General features: G+C 24.8%; 1 protein-coding gene across 3 annotated transcripts in view; it reads left to right on the top strand.

Moving 5' to 3' along the window:
- LOC113548370 (allatostatin-A receptor-like) overlaps positions 1-20437 on the top strand; it is a 173233-nt gene that overhangs the window by 30117 nt on the left and 122679 nt on the right. For all 3 annotated transcript variants that reach the window (XR_003404882.1, XM_026949220.1, XM_026949221.1), the window contains exon 3: positions 13950-14150. Coding sequence is in view for 2 of the 3 variants with exons in the window: in XM_026949220.1 (XP_026805021.1) it covers positions 13950-14150 (201 nt within the window). In the remaining variant the exon portion in view is untranslated. The remainder of the gene's footprint in view (positions 1-13949; positions 14151-20437) is intronic.

Consider the following 20437-nt stretch of genomic DNA (forward strand, 5'->3'; position numbering starts at 1 on the left):
GTTTATAAATTTAAAGCAAGATAGTTTATTAGTCTAATATTTAAACTGATAATTAATTTATGTTTTTGTGTTTGTAATTATTGCCTGTATAATTATATCAATTATACCTATATGTACTTATTAGATTTATATTTTATAGACTTTAGATATAAGACAAAATGTACCTGTATTTTATTTTTAAGATTTAATCGAATTACTGTTTTAGTGATTTACAAGTTCTAAAATAATTTAAATTAAATTAATTCGAGAACACACTACTTAAAACAAAGTACCCACATAAAATGAATTTTGTTAATGTGATTATTGATTTTGCATAATCTATATAATATTAAACATGATATGCTTGTTCGACAACACCAAAATGTAACAATTATAGTATGAAAAATACGTGAACAATGGACAAAATAACATACTATTATTATATCTTGTTGTTTTTTTGTAGTAAATGTTTATTTTTAAATTTAAAGCCAATGAATACAGATAATGATTTAATATTCTAAACATTTAAGTGTTATGACAATTTATTACTTATTCTTCTTTTATTTCCAATAAAGATAGTATATTAGTCATAATATAGAAATAACTATAGTCAAATCATTATTATGTAAATATCTATCACGCATATCAAATCATATCAATATATATTCCGTGTGGTATATATGGCATGCAGGATGTACTTATAATGTAATAATCCATTCATTGACATTATAAGTTGAACTAACCATGCAATATCTTACCCCTTTGGAAAACAAAATTATTTTTCTTTGTTTAGAGAAAATTTTCTTTTATGAACTATTTTGTAGTTTTTATATACAAAAATGTTATTTGTAATTCAATTTCAAGTTTTAGAACTTGAGTATATCCATGATTAAAACTGTTTTATGACACCTGTGCACCACATGTAATCATGACATTTTTGATATATTGGGCTTATCAAAAAAGAAAGTTGCCTTGCAATACAAACGAGACTAAACAACTTATGAAAAACACTTATGTGTGACACCTGTGATATAATAATATTGTATAATATAGTAAATATATTATGTAAGTACACGATATTTCGATTTAGTTTTAGTTGTAGCGGGTAACTTCTTTTATAGTAGGTTAATAGGAATTAATGGTTATTCCTTAAATTTACCAAGAATTTTCTATTTATTCAAAGATTATCAACCCTTTTTAAATTAAATATTATTCTTATATCCTATACATTCTTTTTTTTTTAAATTTAAATCTATAAAGGATTACTTTGATACTCTATCAAATGTTATAGGATAATCAGAAATGCAATAAATATTCGCATAATAATTCTATAAGTCTTAGCAACAAATAGAAAATTGCTATATAGTTATTCAAATTTGATAAAATATAAAAAAATAATAATAACGGGTACATATAATTGTTAAATATTTTAATTACTTATATTCGAAAATATATATTAAGTATCTAATTTATTGAAACAGTAAAATATCTAGGCTTAACTCTTGATCGTAGGCTAACCTGGGCCCAGCATACTAAATCTAAACTCTCGATTTCGATTAATTAAAACATTCCTTAACAATAACTTACACACTAACATCAACACAAAACTACTAATCTACAAATCTCTATTCAAGCCAGTCTAGACATACGGGATTTAACTTTGGGCTAATGCAAAAAAATCTAATTTGAATAAAATACAAACCTTTCAAAATCTAGCTCTCAGAAAACTATTAAATGCCCCACCTTACGCATCGAACGACACTATTCATTCTGACCTAAAAATGAAATCAGTCCAAGAAGAAGCTAAAGCTCACTACAAACGGTTTCATTGTCGTCTGTCCTCCAATCATAACCCATTAATACGCAATCTTGCAGCTCCTTCCAATCCTGGTAATCCGCCAAGACGTCACAAACGTAATTGGTGCCGTGACCTTCTTGACCCCCCTTTATAATAATTTAAAAAAAAATAGTAATCATCAGTGTATGTCATTAATGGATGGCTTCTCATATCAAGCGTTTCATGTAAATATTTATATTTTTTATTAATTGTTAAACTTGTTTATTTAATTAATACTTAATACGATATGTGTTCCTACTCTTATCATTTATACTTATTGTGCCCCTATGTATAGATTGTATATTTCAAAAAAAAAAAAAAAAGTATCTAATTTATAGAGTCATATGTCACAAACAACAACCTCTAAAGATAAATATGTAGTTTGTTCGGTTCTAAATAGTAACTTTTTTAATTCAGCTAATAGTAATAGATTTATCATTTTGGTCTAGGAAACAAAAAAAAAAAAATATTTTTACATAAACGATTAATACTATTACCGAATCATGTAATATACACTTAAAAGAAAGTTAAAAGAAATGTATTATTTTAAAATTATAAATAAACCAATAACTATATTATAAATAATTTTAAATGTATTGATAAAGATTTATTGCGAACTAATTTTTCTTTAGATACATATTTTTATTAGAAACATGTAAATATTATCATTTCAAATGACATATTTTATTAAAATGTCTATACATAAAATCTATGCGAAAATTATATTTTTTTGCCTCACATTGATGGAACATGAATGCATTAAAATATGATAAATGGAATAGATCATGTCTAGAAATACGCCATTCTGATAAGTAAAAAAAAAATATTCACTATAGCTACTATCTAAATCGAGTGGAAGCCACACATCAACCACATCATTAATCAAAATTTGAAGAAAAGAGAAAAAAGTTAGTTGAAAAACGTCATATTATAGATCTAGTAAACAATATTGGACAATTGATATCGTCAGCACATATCATTATCGAGTAATGTGGTATTTTTTAAGAAGTATATTTAAAAAATTTGAAAGAATAAAATTGTCAATTTTATTAGTTAAATAAAAAAAAAAAATAATATCAATCTTATTTTACTAAATTAAAACTTGAAAAATTAATTTTTTTATTATCATTCACTTTCTTTTTTCATTTTCACTTTTCTTTAAAAATTAGATAATTTATTTAGAAAAATAAAGAGATAAAATTTCAAACAAACTGTTGTTTTAATTTTTGCTTAAAATTGTAGATGTGTATACTTTTTATTTGACACTAAATAAACATAAAAAAAATAAATAAATAGAAAACAAGTGTTTGACAACAATATTTACTTTTTATTTTGTCGTGTCCAACTAATTTGAAAGTTAAAATAATAAAATAATTATTTATTCCATATAAAATCAAAATATATTATTATGTTTTTATATTATTTATTTTTTTGTGTTTCATGAAAAGTCAACTTTAATATATATTTTTTTTAAATTTAGATAATAATATTGTATAGTACTATCTAACAGTATATTAAATTAAATCGTGTGTCTACGACATTGACAAATAAAACACATATTTTACATTTTATTTACTTATAATATTCTATATATTTAATATGTAAACTAATTATTTATATAATATTTCAAATAAATTCATAAAATAGTTTTGAAAATGTAGACAAATTGTTTGGTAAACCGTACTTTGAAGATAATGAAAGAATTCAATATTTTAAAATTGATTATCAAATTAAACTTCGTTTAAAGTGTTTTAGACAGTTGAATTAATATCAGATTCTACCATTTCTTTATTATAGTCATTGTTAGCGCGATGAATCAAGGAACCGCGAAAATCAGACGAAGATTGATTGACTTAAAAGCTTGAATAGTCAGGTTTGCATTAAATGGTTTGGCTGTTGCCCATATTTTTGAGATTATCACCAAGTTAGTTGAGACTTTAAAAACCTACACGAACGATTTTATCAAATTATTATTTATTTTTATAGATTTTAATATTTCATACCATAATACATTTTAAACTATTATAATTAGGTATATATAAATTTAAATATACAATGTTATGTGAAACTTTGCACCATATAGGAATTATAATTCTACGATACCTATTAATTTATTCCAAGGTTCACATCATGATATCGTGGACTTTGTCTGAAAGTATACATTATCAAGGAGGTTAATTTAAATATTTACATTTAAAAGAGTGCAGGTACATACGGAGGTAAATTTAAGGTTCGACACACAATCGGTGATGTTAAATATAACATATTATAATAATTATTATTTAAATTTATTTGTACATAGGAATTTAACCGTGGGTCACGCCAATAGTTTTCACTAAAGCACAGTTATCAGGCATCAAACGATTGACGATCATTAGCTATTGCAATTTTTTTTAAACGCGTCATATACCTACATATACTATACACGTTTTAGTATACTCGGAGCATAGCATTTCCGTTGACGTGGGTCCTTCAGTATTGTGAACTACAACAATATTCGATAAATGTTAGGTGCAATAAAATGTATATAGTCTTAGATAATAGATGACTGTGTGAATAAATCACTTACAAACAATGGAGAATGGACTTGGTGCCCCGGCGGACAGTCGTACAAAGACGTAATGGTTACGATTTCGTCCGCCGGTGACTCCAACGTCCCTCGTCTGTGGGGAATTTCGAAAGTTCGCGAAGGTGTAATGATTGATACTCAGTCCTAAACGACTTTACTGTATACGCGCACGCACCCTCCAGTTTCTTACCCCTTTTAGTAGGTAAGTACCCACTACGCGTATTCATACGGAACATGCAAAATGCGTTGCGCGGATAAAGGGCGCGTGACGTATACTCATACACTTTGTCATCTGTTGTCAGTCTAAACAGGGACGCTCGGTGAATTAAAGTTCAATGGGCCCAAAAAACCGCCAGAGTGTTCGTGTACACTGTGTGCTTCACCCCCCCCCCTCCCAAATCAATAAGAAAGTGATAAAAACACTGCACATATATAATATGAAAAAAGCACGTTTAATCGGAAGACATCAAAAATAAATTTGTAGATTTGATAATATTTTATAAACTCGGTGAAAATTTAATTATAAAAATACGCTATAGACTTTTACATGTTTCCAGCTACTTGTCTGCATATCATAATTTGTTCTGTGTATTATAACGATCGTATTATTTATTTATTTTTCTTAAGGTGACGTACTCATCAGTTAACCAGTATTCATTAACAAGTAATTATAAAATGCATATATTAATGAATACATTAAAGCGTAGGAAGTTACGTGGAACCTTACTCATTATTTCCAATTATGCTATTCAAATTAATATTATATTATATACCCTCGGAAATCGAGATTATACAGAATATTATATTATTTACCAGTGTCTGGCTGCTTATTGACGACATGCAATCGTTTTACGTCGAAACCGAAAAAGTTTTAGTGTGACTTCGCGCGATACTCGCGTCAAACACTTTGTAACACTCGGTGGATTAAGAATTCATTTTTTTTTTTTTTTTTGGTGTACCTAAAACTTATATTATTTTTTATTGCTTATTTGAGTACATGTGAGCAGAATGATTATTTTGATGGTTATTATTAATACTAAACTGTTAGGTATAAAATCCTAATATTCGCAGCTCCGGAAATCCCTATATCCGATTTATTTTGATCGTAGATTCATTGCAGCAAATACACCAGTACACGTTACGTGCATGTTATCATTTCTGACTAAATAAATCATTGGTTTTTATTTACATTTTTGGACAATTTTTATGGGTCAGTTGTTATTAGAGTTGCATAGTTAATAAATACCTGCGAAAGGTTCATCTTATCTACTTAATTTAGGTTAAGTTTAATAATCGTAGACTTGCCATATTTTTAAGTCCATGTATATTATTTTAATTAACCGATTTATTAAAATATGATTTTTAAAAAAAAATACATTATAATAAATTGTAAGGTCGGTAACTTTATTTTACAAGCTTTAAGATAAAATATTTGTTATATTTGTTAAATTATGACGTTTTCCTTTGATATAATAAACATTATTTTATATTAAAATTCCTTAACAGGTGTTTCATTGCTTAATAACATCGTTTTATTATAATTTTACAAACTACCCACTTCAATAGCTGTTAAATAAATACCATCCACAAAAGTGCTGTTGTTCCGATTTTATTTATTTTTCATTGTAAATAATTTATGTTGTAATATTTACCTCGAGCATTTTAAAATATATACATTGCAAACGTTAATACAATATTAAATATTTATTTTTTGTCACAAATTTAAAAAAAGCGCATATATCAATAGGCATTTAAAAAATAAAAACGTACAATAACATGGGATTAGTATTATTTTAGTTGGAAAACTGTATTAAATAACTTAAGCTTATTACAACCATATCATTATTATTGATGACTTGAATATTTATTTTTATTTAAATATATAACCGTAATGCAAAATAATGTAGGTTTAGTCGTCTGATTTACTATTCCATTATTATTCGTTTATTTTATTATTTTAAGATTAATGATTATATGATATTTATTTTATGATATTTAAGATTATTACATTATATTGTATATTTATATAACAATCAATTATTTATAGAAACTATACAATCAAAAACTTTGAAATTTTAAAAAAAAGTTTTGGCAATTAGGAAGATTGTTGAATAGAGGTGTTTTAGAAATAATTTTTCGCGTGCATTTTTTGAAGTAATTTATGGCTATAAATTAATAATGGTTATAATTTTATTCATATCACTGTTAACCAACAATTAGTTGGATAAAATAATTTCATCATATTATTTATGTTCGTATTTTAAATTCCGAGTTATATATTGATTTTTAATTAATATATTTTAATTTATGTTTTCAATTTATCATGTAATTTTTTTTTGGTTTTTAATATATTATCATTTTTTTTCTAGAAAATAATTATTATTCATAACTTACAGTTTATAAAATCTTAATTTTAACATGACATGTTATTTTTGAAGGATAATTTTTTGCGACTTAAAAATTAATGTTTAATTTAATGACACGACCTATTTATATCGACAAAATCAATTTTAATTATCCGAACTATTTTAGCATAATATTCTATAAATAATATTAAGATATTATTTATTTCATTAATTATTATTATTATTTTTATTATTTTGTATTAATCATTTAATTTATTAGCTACAAGACTATTAACATACATAATTTTTAAAATTTTGCACCAAATTATAATATAGAATTTTTATTTTTTTATTTCTAATTTTAAACATTAACTTTGATCTTTTAATATTATTTTCTTTTGAAAAATTCTTTAACCTCAGAAAAGAAACCAAATCATAAATATAAAATCTTTAATAAAAGATAAAATCAAAAATTAAAATTAAATTTCTAAATCGTTTATCCAGACCAAAATTTGCTGTTAATACTGATTTGCACTAATGTATCATTTGTTTTCGAATCCTTTGAGTTAGACGATTGCTTTATAAGGATTATGTTCGGATCAAACCGCCAGAGAGTACAGGTATTCAAATACTTTCTATTATAGCAGAGCAAGGATAATGATAATGGTGGAGGATAATCATCTCTTCTTCTAAAATCCAAGTAGAACTTGGCTAACGACAAAATAAACAAAAGTCGATCTGGGTACCCAACAATCTCGACCTGGTCACTGGTCTTGTCCAGTGAGGAATGGGAAATTATGACGATGGGGAAGGGGGTGCAGGTATAGCTACAAATCGGAGTCATCACAGTACAATGTTATCCGTCTCTCGGGTGATGTTCGGAAAGCTTTCATGTATCCACGAATCTTAACTATCATTTCTTTAATGACACGGCCATTCCAGTTAACTGCATTCAACGGTTCTATGAAAAGTTCACGGGAGACGTTTTGTTACGGCTGGTCATCCTCCCTCCTCGAAATGTGACGTCTCTTGGGACACTGGCTGTCATACTTCAGTTGACATGCGATCAAGTAGCTTTTGGGGTCATACTGATCTGCTTTCAGACATTGCAGAGTGACATTTGTATAATAATATCACGATAATGTATAATAATAACGGTTTTTGGTTAGTAACTTCGAAACGGCAATGTCGACAAATGCCGGGGGCCCGTGAGCCTTGTGGTGACATACGGTTTCTCGCCACAGTCTGTCCTGTACCTTCTCGGTACGACATCATCTAATCCCAGGATCGCTATTAGTGCGCCAAACGTTAACGTTCCTAGACCATAAGCCCTAGAAAAACACTTTACTTCTTAATCCATACTATTGTATCCTTATTTATTTGATAATAAATAAATAATAGACATATTACGAAACAAATATTTATTAGGATTTATTAATTCATAGCATAAAACTGTTCAATTTTCTTTTCAGTTCCAATGGAATATAGTTACGATTGTAAACAAGTGTCCAAAATGCTTCCATTAAAATAAAATAACCGTTGATATTTTTATTTTTGAATGACGTCGAGTATTTTAAAGATATTTAATTTTTATTCAAGAAGAAAATATAACAATCGTTGATCGCAAAAGATCAGTAAATATAAAATTTAAGTGACGATACATTTAAATTGTTTAATATTATTAAGAAAAAAAAATAATGTATTATTAATATAATAGATTTGTGGTATCTGAAGTTATATGTAGGTAACATAATAATAACATTTTATACACAAGTCCCAGAAAAATATCTGGTTATCATTAGCAATAAAATTAAAGATCTACAGATAAAAAAAAAGCTGGTTAAAAGCTTAAAGCTGATTAAGTTTACATAATTCAACAATTTTTAATTTCGAATTTAAATTCAATATTTTTCATAAAAGTATAAATAATTAAATAAAGATAAAAAAAATTAGATATTTTGAAATAATAATCTATTCAAATATTTGTTTCACAACCATCAATCAACATTTTTTAATAGGTGTGTTGTTTATTTATCGTTATGATTTTTTTTTAGAAAGTATGGTCTTTATATTGTTTTTTTCATTTAAATCGCTTGAAATTTATAAAATAACAATTTTCACACAAATAATTTTAACGACTTAGTGGGTAACACTAAAAAATATATTTTGTAGGTAATTGTAACATATCAATTTTATTTATAATTTTTTATGCAGATTGAAATTTTCTTAATATTTAATCCACATTTAAGCTATTTTTACTACATTTTATTTACTCCAATTTACGCTGTCTGAACTGACTCTAAAATCATGTAAGAAATTATTTACCGCAAAAATTAGTTTAACTAAACTAAAACAGTTTTATTTGAAAACAAACGAACAGATTTATAAATAAAAATAGATTTGTGAAATATAGAAGGATGATATTAAATATATAACATTTTTATAAATATAAAAATATAGATAATATACTATCTCACTATGGTTTTTGCACTCAATTCACTGATTATGTGTACAGTTACGGAAAAACAGAAATCGATAAATCGACATAATTTTTTTTTTCTGCTGATACCTGTTTTAAAAATAATAATAAAAAAAACTTTAATACTACAGGTTTCATTCACAAAAACAATGATTATAATGTATTAGGTACCTATAAAAAAAAAAACATTTAGATTTATGTTTTTAAAAATATAATACTTATTATTCAATCATTTTTCTGAAAAATAAACAGTAAAAATCAAGTGTTCAAAATCATTTACAACTCAAAAAAAATTTTGATTAAAAAGTATATTTTTTATATCGGAATTCTTTGAAATCAACTACTGTACCTATTAGTTTCTTATAATATTTATAATGGTACATATGGGGTAGAGTATACTGTTATTGGCACGGGTACAGTTATTGGCATCCTAAAACTATTTATCTAATAAATAGTTATGTGTATGATTTATAAAAATTTTTTTATACATAATTGGCGACACTGGTCAAGTTTCGCTCCAAATTGTTATCTTTATTATTTGATTGCTTTTTGTTTATATTTTACTAAACGGACGTCTTGGCTCGTCTTCAAAACAGGTAATACCTAATTATTATAAAAAAATCTTCCAATTAAATATCTTTAAATTGTATATTTTTGTGTGGTATATGAATCAAAACACATTTATATAGAACTTATGAATAAATAATTATAACATAAAATGATTTTTAAATAATTAGGTGTAATTTAAAAATTAAAATAATTTAAATCACAGTTTCAAATTAAGTTATTAATTTGCAATGGGCTTATACTCTATGATTTCATCATTTTTATGATATATAACTAATATAAATTTATTATTCTTCAAAAATCGAAAAAATTGGCAATGTGTTGATTTTGAACAATATTGAATATAAAAATGATATAATTCAAATAAATATACACATATTACTTGACTATCATAGTAAACTAATTAATTAAAAATGGAATTGTATCAATTTTACATTTACATGTATTAAACATATACGAATAATAGACGTATAGTAATAATATTTCACTATTATTAGAGTACAAGTAAAAAATGAAGTGATTGTCAGCCAAAACCATTACGGAATTAAAAAATATTATTTTTTTTATTATTTTATTAGAATACAACAAAATATTAAAATATAATATACAAGTGAAAGTCGTAAATCACTTAGTTGACAGATATACATTTTAACACACTTATATTTTAAGACAATTTATGTGAATTCTTATACTTTTTACGTTTAATTTAGATTTAGTAATTTTATTTTCATATTGATTAATTAATAGAAATATGGCCTTACTACCTAAAGTTAATATCCATGCCCATACAATTCATTCTAAATATTAATAAAAATTTTACGCGAGGCCATTTGACGGTGTGCGGGTAAACGAGAAATCAATTAGTTAATTTTTATTATTACGAAATGTACTAGAAAAATATGTTAAATATTAAATGTATGTTGTTTTTTAACTTAAATATTACTTAGAAAAAATCTATTACAATTAGTACACAAATGTAACTATTTTTCGTTTTCTTAAAAGTAACGACTGTGACTTATCTTCATTATCTGTACACAGCCCGTATTATATATCATATAATATAGAGATACTCCGATAGTCCAGTTAACGCGGTAGTTCAGGCGGTACATTAATCCATTAATAGTAACTTTTCTAAATTACAAGAACAAAATTAACTCTTGAAAGAAAACGTATCTACAATAATTACGATATATGAGATCATTTCAACTCTTTTTGCTATTACAGTACTTTATCTATTGTTAAGTATATTTATTGTTTAACGAAAATTAGGAGTACTGCCTATAACTATTTTTCGTTTTCTTAAAAGTAATAAATACGTGTTATCCTAATAAATAAGAAAAAAAAATTATGAATTATTCACTATAAATAATTGAATTAAATTAATTTGACCCTTCATAAAATCCCGATTACATTATATTATTTAATTAATTACATTTTTTTTTTTTATATATTTTATTTTAATTCAAATTATCCTCTATACAACTACATTGTTTTATTAATTTTTATAAATTGTTTCAACATTATGAATAGCCAAATTTGAGAAACAGTTTTGTAGCAAAGCAGGTTTTGTTAGTTTGTTAAAGAAAACTTTTTTGTGACAATTATTATCCAATATAGTGTATTTGAGGGTGCGATTCGAGTACATGGTGTAGGTTGTTCCCACTAATTCCCACTTATTTGCATCTATCGGCCGTTTAGTATGATTTTTTTGTAGCCATCCACCAGCTATATTATGCCAATCAATGTTCAAGGAGCAAATGCTAACCGTGCGATTTCAAAATTGACAGAATTGATAAAATATCTCGGCCACTTGAGGAAATTGTACTTTTCCTGTCTCGTCACTTAGTTATTGGTGCTCCATTCCGATGCTTTATTTTTGTATAGCACTTTAATTTTTAGTTATTAATTTGTATTATTTTTGTACTGGTTTAAACCTTTCATATTTTTTTCTTACAAAATATAAAATATTATTGCAAAAAAACCCATCAAGATCAAAAAAACAATTTAAAACATTGAAATTTGTCGCAAAAATATGTGTATTATAATAATGTTCATGACCAACAACATTCAACATAATATAAAATTACTATGGATGAGATGCCAGAGTAGCTAATACATATATATATAAATTTACCACCGAGTTTATTTTATCAAAATTCTATTGAGGGTGTTAAAAACTTTAGACGAGTTATATTTTTCACGTTTGAATATTGTCATTATTTCTGTATTTTATAGCTATGCCCCGTATAATATTATAATAGTTTTTCTAAAAATATTAAAACAGTAGAATAATAATATTATATTAGAAAAATAAAATAATAACTTTTCCATGCCAAAATAAATTTATCTTTATAGGCAATTGAAACAAAAAAAAAAATAAAATAATAGTAATAATAATATTCACGTTATTATTTGTATAAGAACAAAATTACACAAAAATGTTTATATAAGTAATTCTATACTCTCAAACTATAATTACTAATTGTAAAGCTGAAATTATGCATAAATAATTTACAATCATGGATGACTAATTGTATATAATTATTAATTCGTTGTATAAAATTAATAAATTCATTATTATTTAGGATTTTATAGTATATCATATCATGCTTACTACATTGCCATTATTTTGAATTTATATTGAATTTTAAATTATAGTTTTTTAATCGTAATAGTTTTTTCATATATAATATATTAACGTTTATTATCTTTTATGTAATGAAATACAATATGTTGAATCAAAAAATGAAAAATTTGAATGGCTTCTGAAAATGGCTTTCAGAATATTTAAAACCGTAATTAAATAATAAAATTAAATGTTCGTAATTTGTATTAAAATTTTGTTGATATGATATTTTTTATACAACCAAATTATCCAAAAAATAAAACGATTTTAATTTACATATACCATAAATATTATAAATCTTGAACCATAGTCGATAATTTATATATTGGTTCAATACAGACTTATTATTTCTGTAATATATGAATTACAGAAATAGCTAAGTTTAAATACAAAAAACTCATGGAACATAATTTTAAAATTGTTTTTTGAAACGTTTTATTCAAAACTTTAAATTTCACAAAACCAAAAAAAAACACAGAATAAAATCAATATTTGTGTTTTCGTGAAAACAACAATTTTAATTTTGTTTACATTTTGTTTTATATTTCCAAGAAATATCAAATTGATAATACAATTTTACAAGTATAATAGTTTACTATATTGATTTTATTACTACCGAATAACATAATGCCTCAGACAACTAAAATTATTTAAACTTTATCGATATGCTCATTGATGAAAAAATATGTTTCACATATTTTATGGACAGATAAACTATAATAATACAATATAATATAGATAAGCTATTTTGAAAAACTAAGTCTATTCAGAACTGTAACTGGTAAAAACAATTAATACAGAGTTGATACAGATGTAATAATGAAATAATTGTTTTGTTTTTAAAATGTTCGCAAAACTATTTTCATCCATAATAGCCCATTATATAATATGCATTTTTAACGCTGAGCCAGGTGGTCAATATTAACGTACAAGAAATGTTCCATGTAAACATAATTATTAGTATTCATTATAATAGAATATAATAATTTGTTTAATGGATAATAATAATATTAATTATAAAGCATGTACATAACTGTAAAATAAAAAAACCATATAATGTATCAGAAAAATATATTAGGTGTATCTTATTTTCATACATTATATATAACACTAAACATATCACATAGATTATATTTTTTGTTTTGTATATTAATATAATATTATATAACTTGTAAGTCATAAAATAAAAATTCCATTCAAACCCCACAATAATAAAAATAAATACCTATCATCACTAATAATAATTTAAATTCAATATTACAATCGGTCTTTAAAACAGTTTTTTACCGATAATATAATGCTGTGTGTACAGCGCGAACGGTCTATACATTTTTGTTGCCATTCTTAAAACGTGCTTTGACATTTTAAACAAATTCTGCGCAAACTTCTGACGGCCAGCAATATCATTACACGGGTATACGTATCGTCGTTATTATATTATACGCGTATTGCCTTACCGCATAATAATATCGTTGTTATTTTTATATATTCCATCACTTTTGCGTACCTACATGACTACAATCGATTGCGTTTGTCGGACATTTCAGATATTCTTCTTTCTCACGTCGTACGCGATACCACTGGCAATCATATGCATCCTTTACGTGTTGATGCTGATGAGACTGTGGAAAGGAGTGAACCCTGGCGGTCAACCACCGTCCGCAGAGAGCCGGAGGGGCAAGAAGCGGGTAACCCGAATGGTCGTCGTTGTGGTCGCCATATTCGCTTTCTGCTGGTTTCCGATACAGGTACGTACTACAATATACTATAATATAATTTGTACATTTATATAAGACGATTTCATGACTATCATCGTATTGATACGATTGTCTATATAGATATACGTTTTACGAAACGGAGTTTTATATACCTATATATAAGTTTCGTTAATGTATAGATTTTAAATTATAAATACAGTGTAAAACGCCTTAAAAATTGCACGAGATTCCGGAAATAAATGTAAGCCACGATTGAGTATTTACCATTTTAATATCACGATTGAGCGTACATTATTTTAAGCAACGTAGCCCATTTAAACAGACATTTTATATACAATATTAGTTTACACATATCTATTTGTTATATACCTACAAGGTATAATAACACACATTATATCTTATTATGTACAATAATCGAAAACTTTATCGATTTATAAATTGGTTATGTTATAAAACTTCCGTTAAAGTGATCACGATGTTAGTTTCATATATGATACTGGCCGTTATAAGCTCAACGAACTCATTTAAACATTTGGCACTGGTCAAACGTCCACGTTGGGCATTAAAGTTTTCAAGATAAGTAACTAAGTAATTCCCAAATTGTAATCGCGTACTTAGAAATGTGCTCGATTCGTGTGCTTGATAATACGATCAGTACGCAATAGTGTTGTATTTGTTTAGTAATTTTGATTCGGGTTTAATCTGTTAGCTGTCGTACTTGTTCTTCGATTTCACAGAAAAGCTATCTGGTAGCTTTTATTTTTGTATTCAGTTTCGATTTTGTTTCTAGTACTAGATTATTTTATAACATTTATAAGGAGTAACTAACTACATTTGGGGTTTAGTTTATAACTGAAATTAAATGATTATGTATATATATATATATATATATATCAAAATAAAATATAAATACAAACAGATATTTAAATATTTAAGCTTTATGAACTCTAAAATAATTTAGACAGTTAAATATTAGCCAATCAGCAAAGATCCTTCTATTCTAAAATCTATCCTCTTACCGGAAAAATAATTACAAAGGTAAAATTAAAAATTAATAATATCTGTAAAACGCGTCTTTTTCGTTAAAAATATGGGTTTCAATTTTGGTTTTGGTTATATGAAAATATTTAATTTAGATTTCTGTTATGTACCAGCTCCCAATGTTTTAAAAATTGTTGTGTTCCAAAATTAGCTCTTTTTTATTCGGTTTCAGTCCCTACATGCTAATATTAAACTCGTATTACAGTATACAAAAACTGAACAGCTACTCTTCTAGCGATCGAATTAAAACTACCTGAACCTATATTGTAAAATTAATTAATATAACGCACGGGCTAGCGCAGCACGGCGATTTGATGGAGTACGTAACCATGCGTGCCACGATTATCCACTTATCCTGTGTGTTTTTCCTGTCATTTTATTGTTATCATCAACATCATCATCATCATCATCACATCATCCTGCGATCATCGCCACTGTCGCCATTTTTATTTTTATATTTTTTAATCCAATTTTTCGCTTTTCAAACACGTACCTCCGTGATCTGCGTCACTAATAGCAAAAAAATCTTTTAAAGGCCGCCAAAACTCTTAAGAAATAATCCAGCCACCTCTTCAGTGTCATAAATATAGAATTTTATTACCCACCATAATGTACTGGTTCAAAAAAATCGAAAATAATAATATAGTAAAATAGACATACCCATAATATGTAATCGACTTACATTATGCATTTAATAAAAAATAAATTACGTTCAGTTGTGCCAACGAAGATACATTAGCACAAAGTCGTAACAATAATGGTTAAGCAACTGTTTAGACGACATTTGAGATTTATTTTATAGTGATCCTAATTTGCTAATGATACAACTGTCAATATAATATTTTTAAATTATTCCTTACCCCATCCCGCCTCATAACGATTCCTACCTTTACCTCATTGATAGAATACATGTATAAAATATTTTTCAATATAATTTTTTTATTTTTATAATTTTTGTTGTTAACATGTTCAATTTTTCAATTTGTATTACCCTTTAATGCTGAAGGAAATTGATTTAATAATACAGTCGCTTAAAGCTCTTATCAACGATTCGCCACCTACCCAGGCTACCCATAATAATATTTTTGGTTTAGTTTTGAGATAATAATATAATATTATTAATATTAATAATATTAATAAATAATAATAATAATTAATATTATTAAAACTGTTACACTCAACGAGTTTGTTGTTCAATCTTCAATCACAATACATTTGATGTAAATATAATTATAAAATAATGACGTATTATATCGGACTGATATGGTGAAACTACCATAATATTATCTTTACAACGATATTTTAATAATTCAACAGATTCAAGTATCTTCTACTAAGAAATTATAAGTAAGATTAGATTAATACGGAGATTTTCTTAAAATGTCTGATATTTCAACATAATTAAAGGTCATAAGTAAAATATTAAAATATTACAATGTATACCATGTTATAATCATTCAAACTGTTGTAAAATAAATTAACTAATTTTTCATTTTAATGAATTATGCTTGTTGGTAAATCCCATCACTGAAAGCTTAAAGTTTCGTTTTTAAGTTTATTAAACATAATTTTGTAAGTTGTAAAATAACTAAATAAATTCTGAGTATATACTAGTAAACTCTTGGCGAAATTAACTTTAAAAGTCTGTTTTTAAATCATAATAATCTTAATCATTTTATTTGTTCATAATATTTAAAATCAACTGTAATATCAAAAATATTAATATATCAACTGTAAATATGAATATTAAATCAACATAGGGCTGTTTATACTGGAAATATTCCAGGAATATTTCTATTTCTATAAAATGAAGATTACATAACATGGCTCGTGTAATCCACACAATTTTTGTGATATTACATTTAATTAATTTAATATAAGTACTATACACATTAAAATATATTTACCCACGTTCCATATGCATAGACATAAAAATATAATTTTGTATGAGCTGTTGACATTTTAATAGTATTACGTTAGTTATAAACTTAGTTATATGGCCTTAAATTCTAATAATAGTAATGTATTTAAAGGTGTTTAAAAAAGCTAATATTAGAACATTTTTAATGGAATATCCGTGGTTTTTTATAAGTTAAACTTTGAAACAAGGTTAATAAAGTTTTATAAGTTTAAAATATAAAACTAAATACCTATAGGTTGAAATTGAAAAATAATTTTGAAATGCACTATTAATTTTACGGCATTTTATCAGTAAATACCACAGAATATAACAATACAAGCAAATAAGATAACTAAAAAAAAAAAGAATTTAAAATGTATATCAACATTATAATCTCTCGTGATAATAGAATAAAAATGTCCATTTATATATTATAATCTATTTAACCAAACTTGTCGACTATAACATAGTAATATAACATATACTAAAGTTGTGGTATATTACAAAAGTTTTTTTTCATTTTATGTTTTTGTACATGTACGAAACATTTTATTTCTATCATCATTCCAGAGAGATGAAAGAGAATAATTTGTGTGTCAAACAGTTTAATGTTCTAACAGGAAATAGCTAGGTATGTATATTGGCATTATATGTGACTGTATCCATTTTGCAATAGCGACAAAATCGTTAAATTCTTGTTGTTTTTTTCAATATATTATACTTGAAAACTATTTATATTATTATTTATCGTCCTGTGTTAAAATTTTAAAACTTAATAAAACTAAATTCAAACCTAAATACTAATATTCATGCTTGATTAAAGCAAATTTATTATACTATACTAATTTTCAACTAGAAAAATTGCTATATATTTTACATTTGTACACATATACTATGATAAATCAGTAATAACTAGTTTTAAAAATAGTCTAAGGCAAAACAATAAAGTTTAAATTATCATATCATACTTTGAACTTTTATCCATGAAGTATGTATGTTTATATTATAATTAATATAAGAAATATGTATGTTATTTTGTGGCCATGTGTTTGTTGAACATTAATATACTTGTATTTTTCCAATTGATAAATCTATTTATTTACAATTTAGCTCAGTATTGTACCTAATGAATTTGTTATGAATTAAAAAAAATTTGTAATCACAAAATAAAATCTAATATTAAACAAGTTAACTTTTATCGTAGATAGGTTAATTTAAAAATAATGGATTTTCTATATTTATTTGATTTTTAAATTGTATGAACAAATAAGATTTTGATTATTTATTTACTTGATATTAATAATAACAATACAATTAATTTAAACGTTAAACTTTATATTTATTGAGGCTTTCTTTATGTAATATTTATAGATGGATTAAAATTTCAATCTTGAATTTAAAATAAAAAATACTGTTAAGTAATAATTATTTTTTATAAATAAAAAACCAACTTCCATTATTATTTAATAAGAAGTGATTAATCTTATCATATTTGTTTATTAGGAATTGTAAAATCTTTATTTTACTTTTTACGATTATTACACTTGTGGTTTAGGTTAATATAAAATAAAATTCAATAAAATATATATAAATTAATCTTATAAAAACAAAAGAATTGACTAAAAGATCCATCTATTTATAATATTTCATAACGTGTAGCGATGGTAGTTACATAATCAGTTACTGATTATCCAGACCTAAGAACACTATGTTACTTAAGTATGCTTAGAAAAGAATTTGTATGTAATATTATTATTCGGTATTTTTGGTGTTAGTGAAATATGAAAAACAGTACTAAAGTGAGATATAAGGAGTGAGATTTTGTTTTTATTATATGTATGTTAGTTTATAAATATTACTTTTGCTGCCATTGTTTGTTGCTTAAATTAATATCATTTATAATTAATAATACGTACTTAGAATCTATTATTATTCAATATAAGTACATTATGTATAAGTATTGTGTAAATTTAAAAATTAAATGTTTTTATTAAATATTTGCTACATACCTATTAAAATTGAATTGAGCAATAATAATTTATAATTTGAAAAAATAAATATCCTCGTAATATATAACAACTTTAATATAATTATTTTTAATTACTTTAATTAATATATTAAATTTTCATAACTTATAAATGTATTGATTACAACTTTAAGTTCATTATTTATAAGTTAAAAATATTTAATGTAAATAATTATAATAATTAAAACCATATATATACATATACATAATATACATAGATAAAACAATTTTAATTTAAATTAAACCTTTAATAATATAACTTAAAAGTATATCAATAATAATGTGGTAAAATAATTTAACATGATAAAAATTAATTCATTAGTATATAAATATTTTTTTCTTATTTACAGAAGTTTCACTGTAAATTTATGTAATTGAAATTATTTACTTAAAAAATAATTTAATAATTAATTAACATGTAGTTTAATACTAACATTTATATATTAAGATTTCGAGTGTACGAACCTAAAATATACTCAAATAGCATATATTTAAATTTTGAATTTAAGAATGTACTTATTTGTGCATATTTACTTATTTTTAACGTATACAATTCATTTATATACCCCGCTATACCTGTGCTTATATGACACACGAGTTTTAACTATAAAATATTATTTAAATTGTTTATCTTAATGGAAGTAATCATCATATTAATTAGTTTGCTATTGTATAGATAATGGTGTAATGTTTTGACTAATTTGTGTCCTAGCGATATTTTTGTCTCCGGTCACGATGTAATTTTAATTGTTTCATAAATGTGTTTACATTTCTACATCACAAGTCTCCATTCATACTAAGTAGGTGAAAAATTGTTCGTTTTGTTCAATTGTTTGTACATACTAACATTTTACTCTGCAATGTGTTAAATATAATTCACAATTTTAAAGCTGTACTTTAATGATATTGGTCTCTATCATGTTAATTTAGGACTTAGATATTCAATTTAATACAAGTTTTATTATATTTAACAAATATTTATAATTATTCTAAGTAACATTATTTAATAGTATTATAGTATTTTTAAATTAGATATTAGCGATGACAGATATTATGACAATCATGTGTGCTGATGTTTCCCTTATGGCTTATACGTATTAAGCTCTCTCTCTCTCTCTCTCTCTCATATCAGTAGTTTTCGAAGTATTAAAATTTGTTGAATAATATATGGTTCTAACTTTATAATTACTTATTTTACTTTATTTTTCAGTAGGATCAAGTGCTTTCAAACCTTTTATGTAAAAAAAATTATACTACAACCATATTTTACATGACAATAGAACCAATGCTATTTATAAAACTGCAAAATTGTCATTATTTTGCAAAGTAATCGATTTCCGAACAAACGAT

This window comes from Rhopalosiphum maidis, chromosome 4, assembly GCF_003676215.2.
Source record: "Rhopalosiphum maidis isolate BTI-1 chromosome 4, ASM367621v3, whole genome shotgun sequence".
In the NCBI taxonomy this organism is placed as follows: domain Eukaryota; kingdom Metazoa; phylum Arthropoda; class Insecta; order Hemiptera; family Aphididae; genus Rhopalosiphum; species Rhopalosiphum maidis.